This window comes from Geotrypetes seraphini, chromosome 1, assembly GCF_902459505.1.
Source record: "Geotrypetes seraphini chromosome 1, aGeoSer1.1, whole genome shotgun sequence".
Taxonomy (NCBI): domain Eukaryota; kingdom Metazoa; phylum Chordata; class Amphibia; order Gymnophiona; family Dermophiidae; genus Geotrypetes; species Geotrypetes seraphini.
The window spans coordinates 272464159-272477411 of NC_047084.1; the positions used below are offsets into that span (position 1 = coordinate 272464159).

The window sequence follows — 13253 nt, forward strand, 5'->3', positions numbered from 1 at the left end:
AATGTTCAACAATTACTTTGGTATTCACAGTAGAAAACCCTACAAAGATCCACAGATGATTGACAGTTATATGGGACAAAAGCCATGGAACCTGGTGAGATACATTCCAGTACACAGGAGGTTTTGTTGGGCCCTTTAAAGGATGTGTTTAATGCATTCTTGAAAGCTGGAGAAATACCAAAGTGGTAATATTGAAGAGGGAAACTATAAATTTGCGAGGCCTACTTCAGTGATGGGAAAGGTAATGAAGACACTGCTGAAGGAAATACTACAATCCATTGAGTTATTAGATCTGAGGCAATATAGTTTTACCAAAGGCAAATCTTGTCAAATAGATCTAATGCCCAGATTTAACAATGGTGCTAAAACATTTAATGCATATATTTTACTTTCTGATTATCAAAATGGCTCACTTTGGTCTTTTCTGTGCTTTCTAGCAACCTTTGATTGTACTATGCAAATGTAGTACAACGAGGTCATTAATATTAAAACAGTAGTGCAATGAGGTCATTAATATTAAAATGAGCTGTCCCGGAATTGGGTCCTATATTTAGCAGCAAGATCTAAGTTGTCATAGCCTTACTTTCCTGTCAGTGCCTGAGTACTGATTGGCTGATTGGCACTGACAGGAAAATAAAGCAGCTCAGAACTGCCACCGAAAATGAATGTCCCTGATTTCCTCCATCCCCTTGCAGAGCCCCAAAACAAGTTTGGTGGTCTAGTGCCCCTTCCACTATTGCTGTCCCCCACTGCTGCCCCCTCCCTTGAACCCCATGGAGAAGATCAATAGGAGGGATGCCAACTCCCTCCTGCTGCAGGGTCAGGGACCTCCCTCCATGCCAGGGAAGCCCCCCTGACAACCCTCTACCACACCAAGCCCCCAAGATGAAACCCTGGTGGTCTAGTGAGTCGTACCCCTCTCTGCACTCCACCCACCCTCAGTATCTTTTTTAGAAGACTGACAGGAGGGATGCTTACTCTCTCCTGGATGGCCCACCTTTTCAAATGGCAGGCCTTCCCCTTCCTGGAGCATCCTGGGATGCACTGGGAGGGGCCTAAGGCCCTGATTGGCCCAGGCGCCTAAGAGCATGCCTCCTAGTGGCCATGGGAGGGGCTTTAGGTGCCTGGTCCAATCAGGGCCTTAGACCCCTTTTTGGTGCATCCCAGGATGCACTGGGAAGGGAAATGCCCTGCATTTTGAAGAAGTGGGCCTGCTGCATAAGGGAGTGAGTATCCTTCCTGCCAGTCTTCTGAGAAAAAAAAAGGTATCGGGGTGTCTAGAGGGGGATAGCCCACTAGACCATCAGGGATTTATCTTGGCTTGGTGGGGTGGGATGTTCTGTCAAGGAGACCCACAGCATGGGTGATGTCCCCGACTCTGGCAGGAGGGAATGGACATCCATCCTGCTGATTTTCCCCAAAAAAGAAAGGTACCCAATGTTGGGAATGTGAAGGGCTTCCAGCATCGGGTGTGGGTGTGTGTTATAGACAGCTCTTGTGTGTGTGTTGTATGCACACAACAGTTGTACCCATTAAAAAAAAAACACCCCAAAACAGCCCCTCCTCTTCCTGCTTGATGGTTCAGGCAAAGCAGGGGCTGCTTTTTTTTTTTTTTTTTTTGCATGCAGGAGGGGGAGCTACTTTGGAGGCCCGAGCAAGCTTGGGTTGGTGTCTTCATCCTCCATCGCACTGCAGGGCGTTCCCCTTTGCATTACCTCCTGGGTTGTGGTAATGTCGGATGCCAGCCTTCAGGGCTGGGGATCTCACTGCAATCGTCATCCTCTAAAGGGGTGTTGGACTCCATCTCAGAGGAGATGGTCATTCAACCATCTAGAGCTATGGACCATTTGTCTGGCCTTGTAGGAATTGCAGAAGACCCTGGAGGGACTGACGGTCCGGGTCTTCTCCGACAATGCAACAGTAGTAGCATATGGCAGTTGCCAGGGAGGGACCAAAAGCACTCCCTGGGCTCAGGAAACCCGCCTTCTTTTCCTTTGGCTGGAATATCATCTACTGGCGCTGAAGACAGCACATGTGGTGAGAGTGGACAACATTTCCACAGACTTCCTCAGCCGACAGCCTCTGGATCCGGGCGAATGGGCCTTGTTACCAGAGGCGTTCCAAGCAATTGTGAGGCACTGGGAGCAGCCCCCTTGTGACATCATGGTCATGGCAAGAAATAAGAAGGCACATTGCAGATCCAAGCCAGGAATTGAGGGGCTCGATGCTCTGGTTCCACCGTGGACTCTGGGACTTCTGTGCGCCTTTCCTCCTTGGCCCTTGATCAGATGTGTCCTTCAGATGATTGCAGCTCATCCCAGCCACGTCTTTCTGGTGGCTCCCATTTGGCCTTGAAGGCCGTGGTACGTGGATCTGATGCAGCTGTGAGTGGGTGGCAGCCTGTACCTGAGCATCTATCAACCTTCACTCTCAGGGTCCAATGGCCATGGCAGATTTGGGTTGCTTTGATCATGTTGCGCGTTTCTTGAAGGGGGCTCTTCAGGTCCGGCCGGCTGTTAAGAATTCTTTCTTGGCCTAGGACCTTAACTTGGTGTTGTCTAGCCTTCTCAGAGCTCCCGTTGGACCTCTTTCTGATGATTCCCTCATAGATTTGATGCTCAAAGACTGTTTTTCTGTCCACCTTTATCTCTGCCTGTAAGGTTTCTGAACTGCAGGCGTTGTCGTGTCGAGAGCTTTTTCTCTGAATTTCGGAGGCAGGGATTTCGCTACGGACAGTTCCTTCCTTTTTGCTGAAGGTTGTTTCGGCTTTCCATGTCAATCAGGAAGTGTGTTTGCCTGCCTTACAGCCAACAGGTTCCGGAATACAGGATCGCCAGTTGAAGACAATGGACGTGTGCAGAGATCTCTTGCATCTCTGACCATCTGTTTGTGCTGACGCATTCGATTAAGCGTGGTGCTCTCACTTCTCAGGCCTCGATCTCCAGATAGATCCATGGAGCCATTTCATCAGTATACATTATTGCGGGGAAAGTCTTCTGTTTCCATCAAGGCGCATTCTACCAGGAGTATGGCTTTGTCGTGGGCCGAAGCTAGATCTGTTCCTCCTGAAGAGATTTGCAGGGCAGCAACGTGGTCTTTGCTTCACACGTTTGCCAAGTTCTGCAGAGTGGATGTTGCTGCCAGGCAGGACTCAGCCTTCAGGTCTTCGGTCTTCAGGGCCAGCGCAGAAAGCCCACCCTGGCTATTTAAGGGGACTGCATTTGTATGTCCCTATTGTCTAGAATGTCTCACCTATTGCACTGGAAAAAGAGATTATGCACTTACCCTGGTAAGCTCTTTTCCAGTAGATAGGTGAGACATTCTAGACTCCTCGCCCTGGCTTTTCTGCACTTATTTACAGTTTCAATCTGTATGCTTCTCCAATCAGTTTCTTGGAGGCCTCTCAGCTCTTGAGGGCTGGGCAGACTTTGTTTATATGTTCAACTTGTTGGGGAGTTGGGCCGTGCTCTTTTGGAACCTGTGTTGGCAGTTCATGATACTGTTTCATTCCTTTCAGCAGAACACTTTGTTTAGCCTGTTTTTACAGGTGCCTCTACTTCACATATGTGGGTGCCTCTCAGTGCTTGGGTACTGACTGTAGAGGGCGCTAAATTGATCAGAGAAGTACTACAGAGGCAGAGTGAAAAATCTGGATTGGATTCCTTCTGTAGAGCATGCGACTGTTATCTAGAATGTCTCACCTATCTACTGGAAAAGAGCTTACCAGGGTAAGTACATAATCGCTTTATAATGAGGACAACAATATCCACCCCTGTTCATCTACATCAGTGGTCTCAAACTCAAACCTTTTGCGGGGCCACATTTTGGATTTGTAGGTATTTGGAGGGCCGCAGAAAAAAATAGTTAATGTCTTATTAAAGAAATGACAATTTTGCATGAGGTTAAACTCTTTATAGTTTATAAAACTTTCCTTTAACAGTTAAAAAGGAAAGATATATAAACTATAAAGAGTTTTACCTTATGCAAAATTGTAATTTCTTTAATAAGACATTAACTATTTTTTCTGCGGCCCTCCAAGTACTCTGTTTTTTCTGCAGCACTCACATTTAAAGTTCTATATCTTTTCTTTCTCAAAACTGGCACATTTCAATCACTAAATTGAAAATAAAATCATTTTCCTACCTTTGTTTGGTAATTTCATCAGTCTCTGATTGCACTTTATTCTTCTGACTGTGCATCCAATACTTTTTCCCTTCTTTCAGTCTCCTGTATGCTTCCTCTCCTTCAAACCTCATTCCCTCCCCCAACTTTTTCTTTCTTTCTCTCTGTCTTTCTCTGATTCCGTGCCCCATTTTTTGCTTTTTTTTCTGGCTCCCTGTCCCCACCCCACCTTCTTTCTTTCTTCCTTCCTTCCTGCTCTCCCCCATGCCACCGCCACCGCGGAATAGGCTGCTGCCGCTATCGGGAACAGGCCGAGATCTCCCTGCTTCTCTTCTGCACGGGGCCGGCCAACTGTCGCCGCCCGACGTCAATTCTAACGTCGGAAAGGACATTCCGGGCAGCCAGGCAGCGATTGGCTAGCCAGAATGTCCTCTCGACGTCAGAATTGACGTCGGGCCGCGAGAGTTGGTCGGCCCCGCAGGGAAGAGAAGCAGGGAGATCAAAGAACACGGTGCCGGCCTGATCCCCGATGGCAGCATTGAGAAGGGAAGAGAAGCAGGTTGGGCACCACTGCTCTAGACGAGCCGCACTCTAGGGAGAACAGTGGACCGCCCCCCCCCCCCCCTTGGTACGCCACTGGAGCAGCAGCGTGTCTGGCCGGCTCGTTCGTTCAAAGCTGCGGGTGGCGGCTCCTTGCGAGATCCGTGCCTGCGTCTGAAGCCTCTCTGATGTTGCGACATCAGAGAGGCTTCCGATGCAGAAGTGGATAGCGCAAGGAGCCGCCAACCCACGACTTTGAACGAACGAGCCAGCTGCTGCTCCAAAAGGAAGAGAATGATCGCCTCCAGACCGCGGGCCGCAAATAAAACCTGGAGAGCCACATGTGGCCCGCGGGCCGCGTGTTTGAGACCGCTGATCTACATGATCAAAAACAGCTTGTTTTCAAAGTTTATATAAAAAGGTTAAATGTTATTAGCCAAATGTGGATCAAAGATGGTACACCATCCTTTTTAGGGTTGAGCATGCAATATATTTTGTCAGTAAGCCTGGTATTCATCATACATGTTAGCTGAGATTTTGAAATATGTTGATGTAACAGAATCTCAGATGCACTTTAACTGAGGTTTTCTGAACTTTTGTAGTGTGAATCCCCAACCTGTATACCTTCTTTGCTCTGAGGTATTTGGAATATCAGAGTTTTCTTGGTTCATTTGTCCAAATGAAGGGCTTGATAATTTTTCTTTGAATTTAGGAACCTACTCAAAAACATAGGAGCCAGCAGGTAAGATCTCTCTTACCTTCTTTCTACTGTTGCTTCTTCTGAAGTTTGGGAGAGGGATATTTCAGCCATGAAGAGCAGGTTTATCTCACACAATTCTAGATCTCATGAGACTTGAGGACATAGACCAAGAAACTCCTACACTGTGTGGCTCAAGATCACTGTGAGCTTAGCAGTGACATGGTATAGTTAGAAGGAAAGCACATTTTTATGTTGGAGGTAGCCAGTAATTTTGGAGGACACCAAATCCCAGGTGCCAGTGTCTAGTTTCTAGGCTCCATGATGACCTGTTACCGAGAACTTGTTAAATCCTTTCTAAATACAGCTTATTTTTGTTTTTTTTTGTGTATGTGTGGGGGAGGGGGTTGTGTGTGCACCCCTAAAGTGTTAAAGGCCCCTTTTATGTAAGCTGTATTAGCTCTGTTAAAGCAGGAACTACCATGCAGTAACATTAAGGTTACATGTTAGGTTAACGCAGTGTGTAAATTGTTAGTGCACTCTAATTCCTACTTTAAACAATTAATGTGAAAATTGCCATTTTGGGGTAGGGAATGGGCAGAGACACTCTCTTGCAGTTAATTTGAAGGTTATTACTGTTTGACCGCTAAAGTGGCAAATAATGTGGTGACGTTAGTTACATCTTCATGCAGTTAACATGCAAAAACAAACTTTTCTCTGGATTAATGGCAGCCCTTCCAAAAGTGCTGGGAATGTTCTAACAGTTAACGTAAGTTTTGTGGTTAATGTGTGTTAGCTATGACTATTAATGTATGTTATATACAGAATTAATAAATAGGGTCTTTAATGTGTTAGCATGTTTGAAGATTTTAAACCCTCTTTATTAGCAACCATTAATAAAATCCATATACTGTAGAACTGTCTTGTCAAACATAAAATCATATGGCAAGTCATGGACTTGACACAGACCATGTTTTAGCTAAAAAGCCTGCATTAGGAGTCCTGGAACATAATGTAAAGTGACATGTAACATGGATATAATAACATAAATTATTAACAAACCTTAAAATTAAAATAAGATATATAAAATAAAATTATAAAATCGGAGTGTAGTAATTAAAAGGGCGGTGGCTTGGGGGAGGGCAGAGAGAAAGACAGACAGACAGGAAGAAAAAAAGGGGGGCAGGGAGAAAGAAAGACAGACAGACAGGAAGAAAAAAGGGGGCAGGGAGAAAGAAAGACAGAGAGACAAGAAGAAAAAAGGGGGGCAGGGAGAAAGAAAGACAGAGACAAGAAGAAAAAGGGGGCAGGGAGAAAGAAAGACAGAGAGACAGGAAGAAGAAAGGGGGGCAGGGAGAAAGACAGACAGAGAGACAGGAAGAAAAAAGGGGGCAGGGAGAAAGAAAGACAGACAGACAGGAAGAAAGAAGGGGCAGGGAGAAACTGTGGAGTTAGAGTTCTGGACTCAGAGTTGGAGTCAGAAGCAATTTTTGGGTTACTGAGGTTGGAGTTGGTGAAAATGTGCTGACTCCAACTCCAAAGTAGAATTAAATTGTATATCATGCAAATATAATGCTTAAATTTCTTATTAACTCACTTTTTCAGGATGTTTGACGTTTAGAATATATTTTGATATCAAGTTCTTTGATGATTACAAAATATAATATATTTTATGATATTTATATTAGTGAAAGTGGCACCTAGAGAATGACACAAAGGGTAAATGGCAAACAATGAAATCTAAATCCTTGAGTGTACTATAAAAAACAAAAATCATACCTGAAGAGTTGCATATCATTTCATTTATGTAATGCAAGCAGAATAATCTAATATACTGACATAAACCAGTTATTCACATTCATTTGGATTGTACCAAAATTTGCTAATAGAAACTGGAACTTCATTCATCTTGACAATATTGGTTAAATTTCAAATCTTACAAATGGACTGCTCACACAGAGTTCCAACTAGATACATTGTTGCAGATAAGTTACTCATTCAGTTCTTCAACCAGATGCATTGTACCATTCTCTCATACATAACGTGAACATTTATTTTTTTTCTCAAAATGGACAGGGCCCTCCCCCAGATCCTCCTTGAACCCTGTTAAATATAGGTCAAAATATAGACAGCAGATATAAATTCTCAAAACTGACACATTTTGATCACTAGATTGAAAATAAAATAATTTTTCTTACCTTTGTTGTCTGGTGATTTCATGAGTCTCTGGTTGCACTTCCTTCTTGACTGTGCATCCTTTCTTTCTTTCTTGCTGTCTTTCCTTCTCCTTGCCCCCTTTCTTTCTTTCTTTCTTTCTCTCTCCCTACCCCCCAAGCCGCCGATGCAGCAATACGTGCATGTAGCCACGACTACACAAGCCTTCCCCCTACGTCAATTCTGACTTCGGAGAGGAAGTTCCAGGCCAGCCAGTTAGCAATTGGCTGGCCCGGAACTTCCTCTCCGAAGTCAGAATTGACATCGGGGGAGGCTTGTGCAGTCGCGGCTGCACGCATCTGATCTGTGCTGATCTGAGCTGCGCTGTGCTGATCTGAGCTGTGTCGGAGAAATCCCGGGTTCTGCGATCGCCTGTCCCGTTGTCCCCACGCACAGCTTCGGGATGCTCTCTCTGAAAACAGGACAGGTGATATAAAAACGGGACAGTCCCGTTCAAATGGGACGTATGGTCACATTGCTCATACATTGCTTTTTACTAGTCTCAGATGTACAGTAGCTGTAAGGAAAGAGTACAAATGTGGCTTTGGAGAAAATGCAAAAAATACTAAACCAAAAATGTATACACTATGCATCAGTAGCTCTTTAAAAAATAATAAAAAGAAAAAAGAATTAAAATTAAAAAATAAAAGATAAAACTTAGAGGTACCCTACTGCAAAAATCTCAGTTGTAAAACAAAAAACATTCCATCGGTGCAAATAATCCGACGTATTTGAGAGAAACAAAAATGTGGAAGGGACGTATCTTATAAAACTAGAGACTTAATAATTGAGATTTGTTGAAAGCACGGCTAAAGGTGGTGGTTATCATTGTGAAACTGTGCGTATTCAATTGCTTTTATGTGTAATATATAATCAGGAAAAGAGCTGCAATAACACCGACAATAAAAACGACTGTAAATTGTGCATAAAATAGCAAAGTATAGAAATATATGGCCAGTGAGCTCATATAAGTATAAATAAAAAGAACATACCAGGGTTGATCGAACCTTGGCATAAGGAGTAACTCCCCAAAAGAGGGCTTACTCATTCAAAAGAACGGCAGAGAACACTGACTTTGAATAATGCGAGATTCAAAAGTTAAGAAAGGAAACCACTAGAAAGAACTATGACAACTTAAAAATAAAACATATAGGGCTCCTTTTACGAAGGTGCGCTAACGGTTTTAGCACATGCACCGGATTAGCGCACGCTAGCCGAAAATCTACCACCTGCTCAAAAGGAGGCGGTAGCGGCTAGCACGTGTGGCAGTTTAGTGTGCACTATTCCACGTGTTAAGGCCCTAGCGCGCCTTTGTAAAAGGAGCGTATGATAATTTAAGCAATTTAATGAAAACATGAACTGCTAAAAAGTAACTTTATCACATTCAGCTTAATATGAAGACATTTTGATGTATCAAGAATTCCAGTGTATTGGGAAAAGACAAGTTACATGAACTCTTGTTTTCTATTCTGATTTCTTTTTGAATATTTTGCCTTTGCTTGTCTTGGAATCTCAGCCTTATGGTCACAGTTTCATTCTCTTAAAATCTCACTATGGTTTGAGAGACAGTCAACAGATTCCAGTGAATATCTAGAGGTGACATTGAATGCCTGCACCAGTACTCCTCTACTTTGGCTAGTATTGCCTTTTTCAGTGCAATTGAGAATTGATGATCAATTGTGTATACGAATAATAGATGATTCAGGAGAATGGCTGGGTAAAGATGCTATAAAGTATTCCTACTTTTCCATTGAATCCTAATAATATTATCTAACCCACCTTTAAACTATGTATTTATCTTATCATTGATACTAGGTGGAAAGTTGCCTCAGACTTAGAGCATCTCTAACACTAGATGTTTCATGTGCTCTGAATATCAATCACTGGCTTTTTTTCCACCATCCACCCATATTAATATTATGATATTTTATTATTACTTTATCTAAATTCTTATTTTTAAAAAATTATTTAATTCATAGATTCGTCTATCACCTTTAAAATATTTTCACCATACTTTTTATCATCTTCATTCACATATAGCACCGAAACTCATTTTCTCATGTTTTTATTTTCATAATAATATATTTTATACCTTTATATATTCAGCACATTTCCGTGTCCATATTTCTATATAGCTATATCTTGTGTTTTCTCTCCTTCTTTCTTCCTTCACATATGCATTTCACAGTGCTCTATCACCTATATTTTTTCTTTCATCACTAATTTAAATTAGTGGGTAGTATAATATTATTTTATACGAGAAGTACTTTCCATGAAATTAAGCACAGTATTATATTCTCCTTGCTCATTAACAGTACTTATCTGCTGTATTTCAAAATTTTCGGCCTCCAATCTCTAGCTGCTTCAGATCATACACAGCACTCTTAATAGTTATGTCGCTTCTGTTTGTCCCAATGTGGCCTGTGTTTCGCAGTTCAAAAGTTGTTAACCGCTGCTTCAGGGCTTTATTTGAACAGTTGGTTTTCCTAAAGAAATATATATCATTCAGAAACTTTCTACACCACAGTTTTCTTCCTTAATTTTTCCTCATCTTATGGACCTATATCCTTCCTGTATTTAATGCAAAAATGGCAGTGGCGTCTTTTTTCTTTTAAATGTTAAGCAATGACGTCAAACCAATCACAATCAAGTAGACCACTCTACACCATTTTAACTTTCAGTTCAGTAAAAATGTTGCCACTCGATGCTACTGTTCAGCACAATGATATCAGCTTAAAAATCCATTTTTGTTCTTTTTGAGCCAGAAATATGTTGAATTCCCCACCTTTCCTCTCCCTCATTACTTTTTCCAAGACCAATACTTTCAGGGACTTAAACTCATGTTGTTTATCCATGCAGTGTCTCACCAATGGTGCTACTAATACTTGTCTTTTTACATTGCTTTTATGCTCAGTTAATCTGATATTCAACTTACAAGATGTTTGTCCAGAATTAACATGTGGATCTGGACTGGCCAAGTTGCCGCCCCTCACACCCTACATCACAAAGCCCTTCGCTTTACTTGCTTACCATAGTTTATATATTTACAGCAATAACGTGGACAATAAATAAACCACATATACTTTATTGATTGTAAAACCAGGCTGCAGCTTTGTTTATTGGGGACAACCAATAAGCAGTCAACAATTGCTTCATCTCCCGAGCTACACAAGAACACAATTCAAACTCTACTGTCTCATTTTCAAAGTAACCCACGGCACGGCACCCAGTTACCTAAATAACCGTTTTCACCACTACCTCCCACCAAGAAGAAGGAGAACACAGAACCTTTTCACCTACCCACCACTCAATGGTACTCATCGTAAGAAACTTTACGACAACCTCCTGGGGACACAGGCAGCTAAAATAGACTCTGACATCTCAAAATTACTCACCAAAACAACAGACATAAAAGAGTTCCGCAAAGAAATAAAAACATTACTGTTCAAAAAATATCTCCCACCACTCTAACCACCACCCAATGAGCTCCCAATCAACGACTTCGGAAATACCCCCTACATTATCTTTTATCTGTGATCTAGAATGTACTGTAATTCTTCTACACTACACCCGATTTAACCGATCGAGTTGACATGTATTACCTCTGTTAAATGCATTATCTTCCGTTATATGTATTATCTTCTGTAATAAGTATTATCTTCTGTGAAACTGTAGTATAATAACTCATTACTGTTCCTGTAACTTACTCTTATCCTGAAATGTAACTCTACTGGAATGTCCCAGATATTTTCTATATTGTAATCCGCCTAGAACTGCAAGGCACAGGCGGAATAGAAATCCCTAATGTAATGTAATGTAATGTAATTTGACAAGCACTCAAAATTGTATATCCCTGACTCTGCCTTGGGGGTGGCATGGATCCTCCATGCCCCATTCCGTGCCATCAAATTGTATACCCCTGACTCCGCCACATCAGCAAGAGCCTAGGGGGAGGCATGGACCTCCATGCCCCATTCCGTGACTCCTGCATCAAGGCAGATTCGCTCACCTGAGCTCATTTTCCCTTAACTGCTCATCCCCTGATGAGCCTAGGGGTAAGCATGGACTTCCATCCCCCCCCCCCTTTCAGGGTCACCTGACCCTCGGCATCGCCACTCAACTGAGCTGTCTACCAAATACCTGTTCATCTTTCGATGAGCCAAAACCTTGTAGCTCGGAATTACCGCCACAGGCCTGTAACACACAGGCCCCCTCCACCCAAAAACAAAGCTGCGACCCATGGGATCCCAAGAATGCGAACCACGAGCACCGCCTCCCCCAAAGAACCAACCATCCCGCCCCAGGCGCTCCGCCATCACAAGCATCCACTAAGCTTTTTGCTACCGGTGAGGGCACCTGGCACCCAGGGCACCAGACAGCTGCCATGCCAGCATCCTCCCCAGCATGCACACATCACAGGAAACCAGGGCCGCCCACCCCGCCTGAAGACCACTTACCTGTGCTTCTGCAGAACCGCCCCACGGCATGTCAGCCAAAAGGAGGGGGTTCCACAACCACACAACGCGCTCAAGCCATCCGTGCACCCCCCTCTCTGCTGGGACCTGCCCCCCATAGCATCAACAGAACCATCCAGTTCTTCCACCCAAGATACCGCAGAACCACCCAGTCCTGCCCAAAGCCACCGCCGCAGAACAGCCCCCCAGTTCTGCTGCATGCCAACTACTGGGAGGGGCGGCGCTGACCGGTGGTGCCCCAACAGCAGCCACACAGCCCGTTACAGGCACCAGCGTGCTCCCTGCACCGCACAGTCTCTTCCCCACCCTCCAAGAAAAACCAGCAGAACCACCCGGTTCTGCCCAAGAGCCACATTTTGCAGCTGCGGAACAGCCCCCAGTTCCATGACCTGCTGGAAAAGGGTGTGCCGTTGACCCATGGCACCCCAACAGCAGCCACTCAGCTCGCTCCGAAGCTTAGGAAGTGGCGCCCCCAGCAGCAACCACCCCGTCACCCATCTGCAGCCATGGCCTGGGCTGGCCTGCTCCGGCAACATCCAGCTCCAACATGCTCTGGGACCAGCACTCGACACCTGCCAGATCCTCTCCACCGCAGTCCCTGGTCCTTGGCACCTGTCAAACCCAGAATTAGTTGTAGCTGGAAGCGCTGGCCGGGACACACTCCGGAATCATCACTTTGCATCCGACAGACAGCATCCGTAGCAGGCTACACCGCCGGCCCTGAAAACAAAACAGAAAGACCAGGAGCGACCAGCCAGAAGCAAGGGACACCGCGGCATGACCCAGTCTGAAACCCCACTTAAATCCCTCTCCCTGCCTCAATGAAGGCCGCTAACCAGCTCCCGGGACCCCCACCGGTCAATAAAAAAAAGGGAAGGTACCCAGTGGACAACACCCTGCCCCGTGCCCTAAGAACAGCCACATCCAAGGGCAGGCCAATGTGACAGAACGGTTTGAAACACCCACACACCATGGTACACCCCCCCCCCTGCTGGCGCCACCCCTGTCCACCCAGCACAGCCCAGCAGGATGACAACAACCAAGGAGCAGCCCTCCAAGGCTTCGTGCAAGACACCCCTGTCCTGGAGCGCCCGCTGTGGAAACCCCCCACAGGAGCACACAATTACCATGCCCCTCAGCTGCTGCGAAGGCAGCAACCATGCACAGAAAAGCACTAAAGACCGCTGGAAGCTGAACCCCAGCCA

The 13253-nt window shown here is 44.7% G+C and overlaps 1 protein-coding gene across 1 annotated transcript in view; it reads left to right on the forward strand.

The window, feature by feature from the left end:
- Positions 1-13253, forward strand: part of RNF212 (ring finger protein 212) — a 229374-nt gene that overhangs the window by 161255 nt on the left and 54866 nt on the right. The window contains exon 9 of the mRNA XM_033951566.1: positions 5375-5404. Within this exon, the coding sequence (XP_033807457.1) occupies positions 5375-5404 (30 nt within the window). The remainder of the gene's footprint in view (positions 1-5374; positions 5405-13253) is intronic.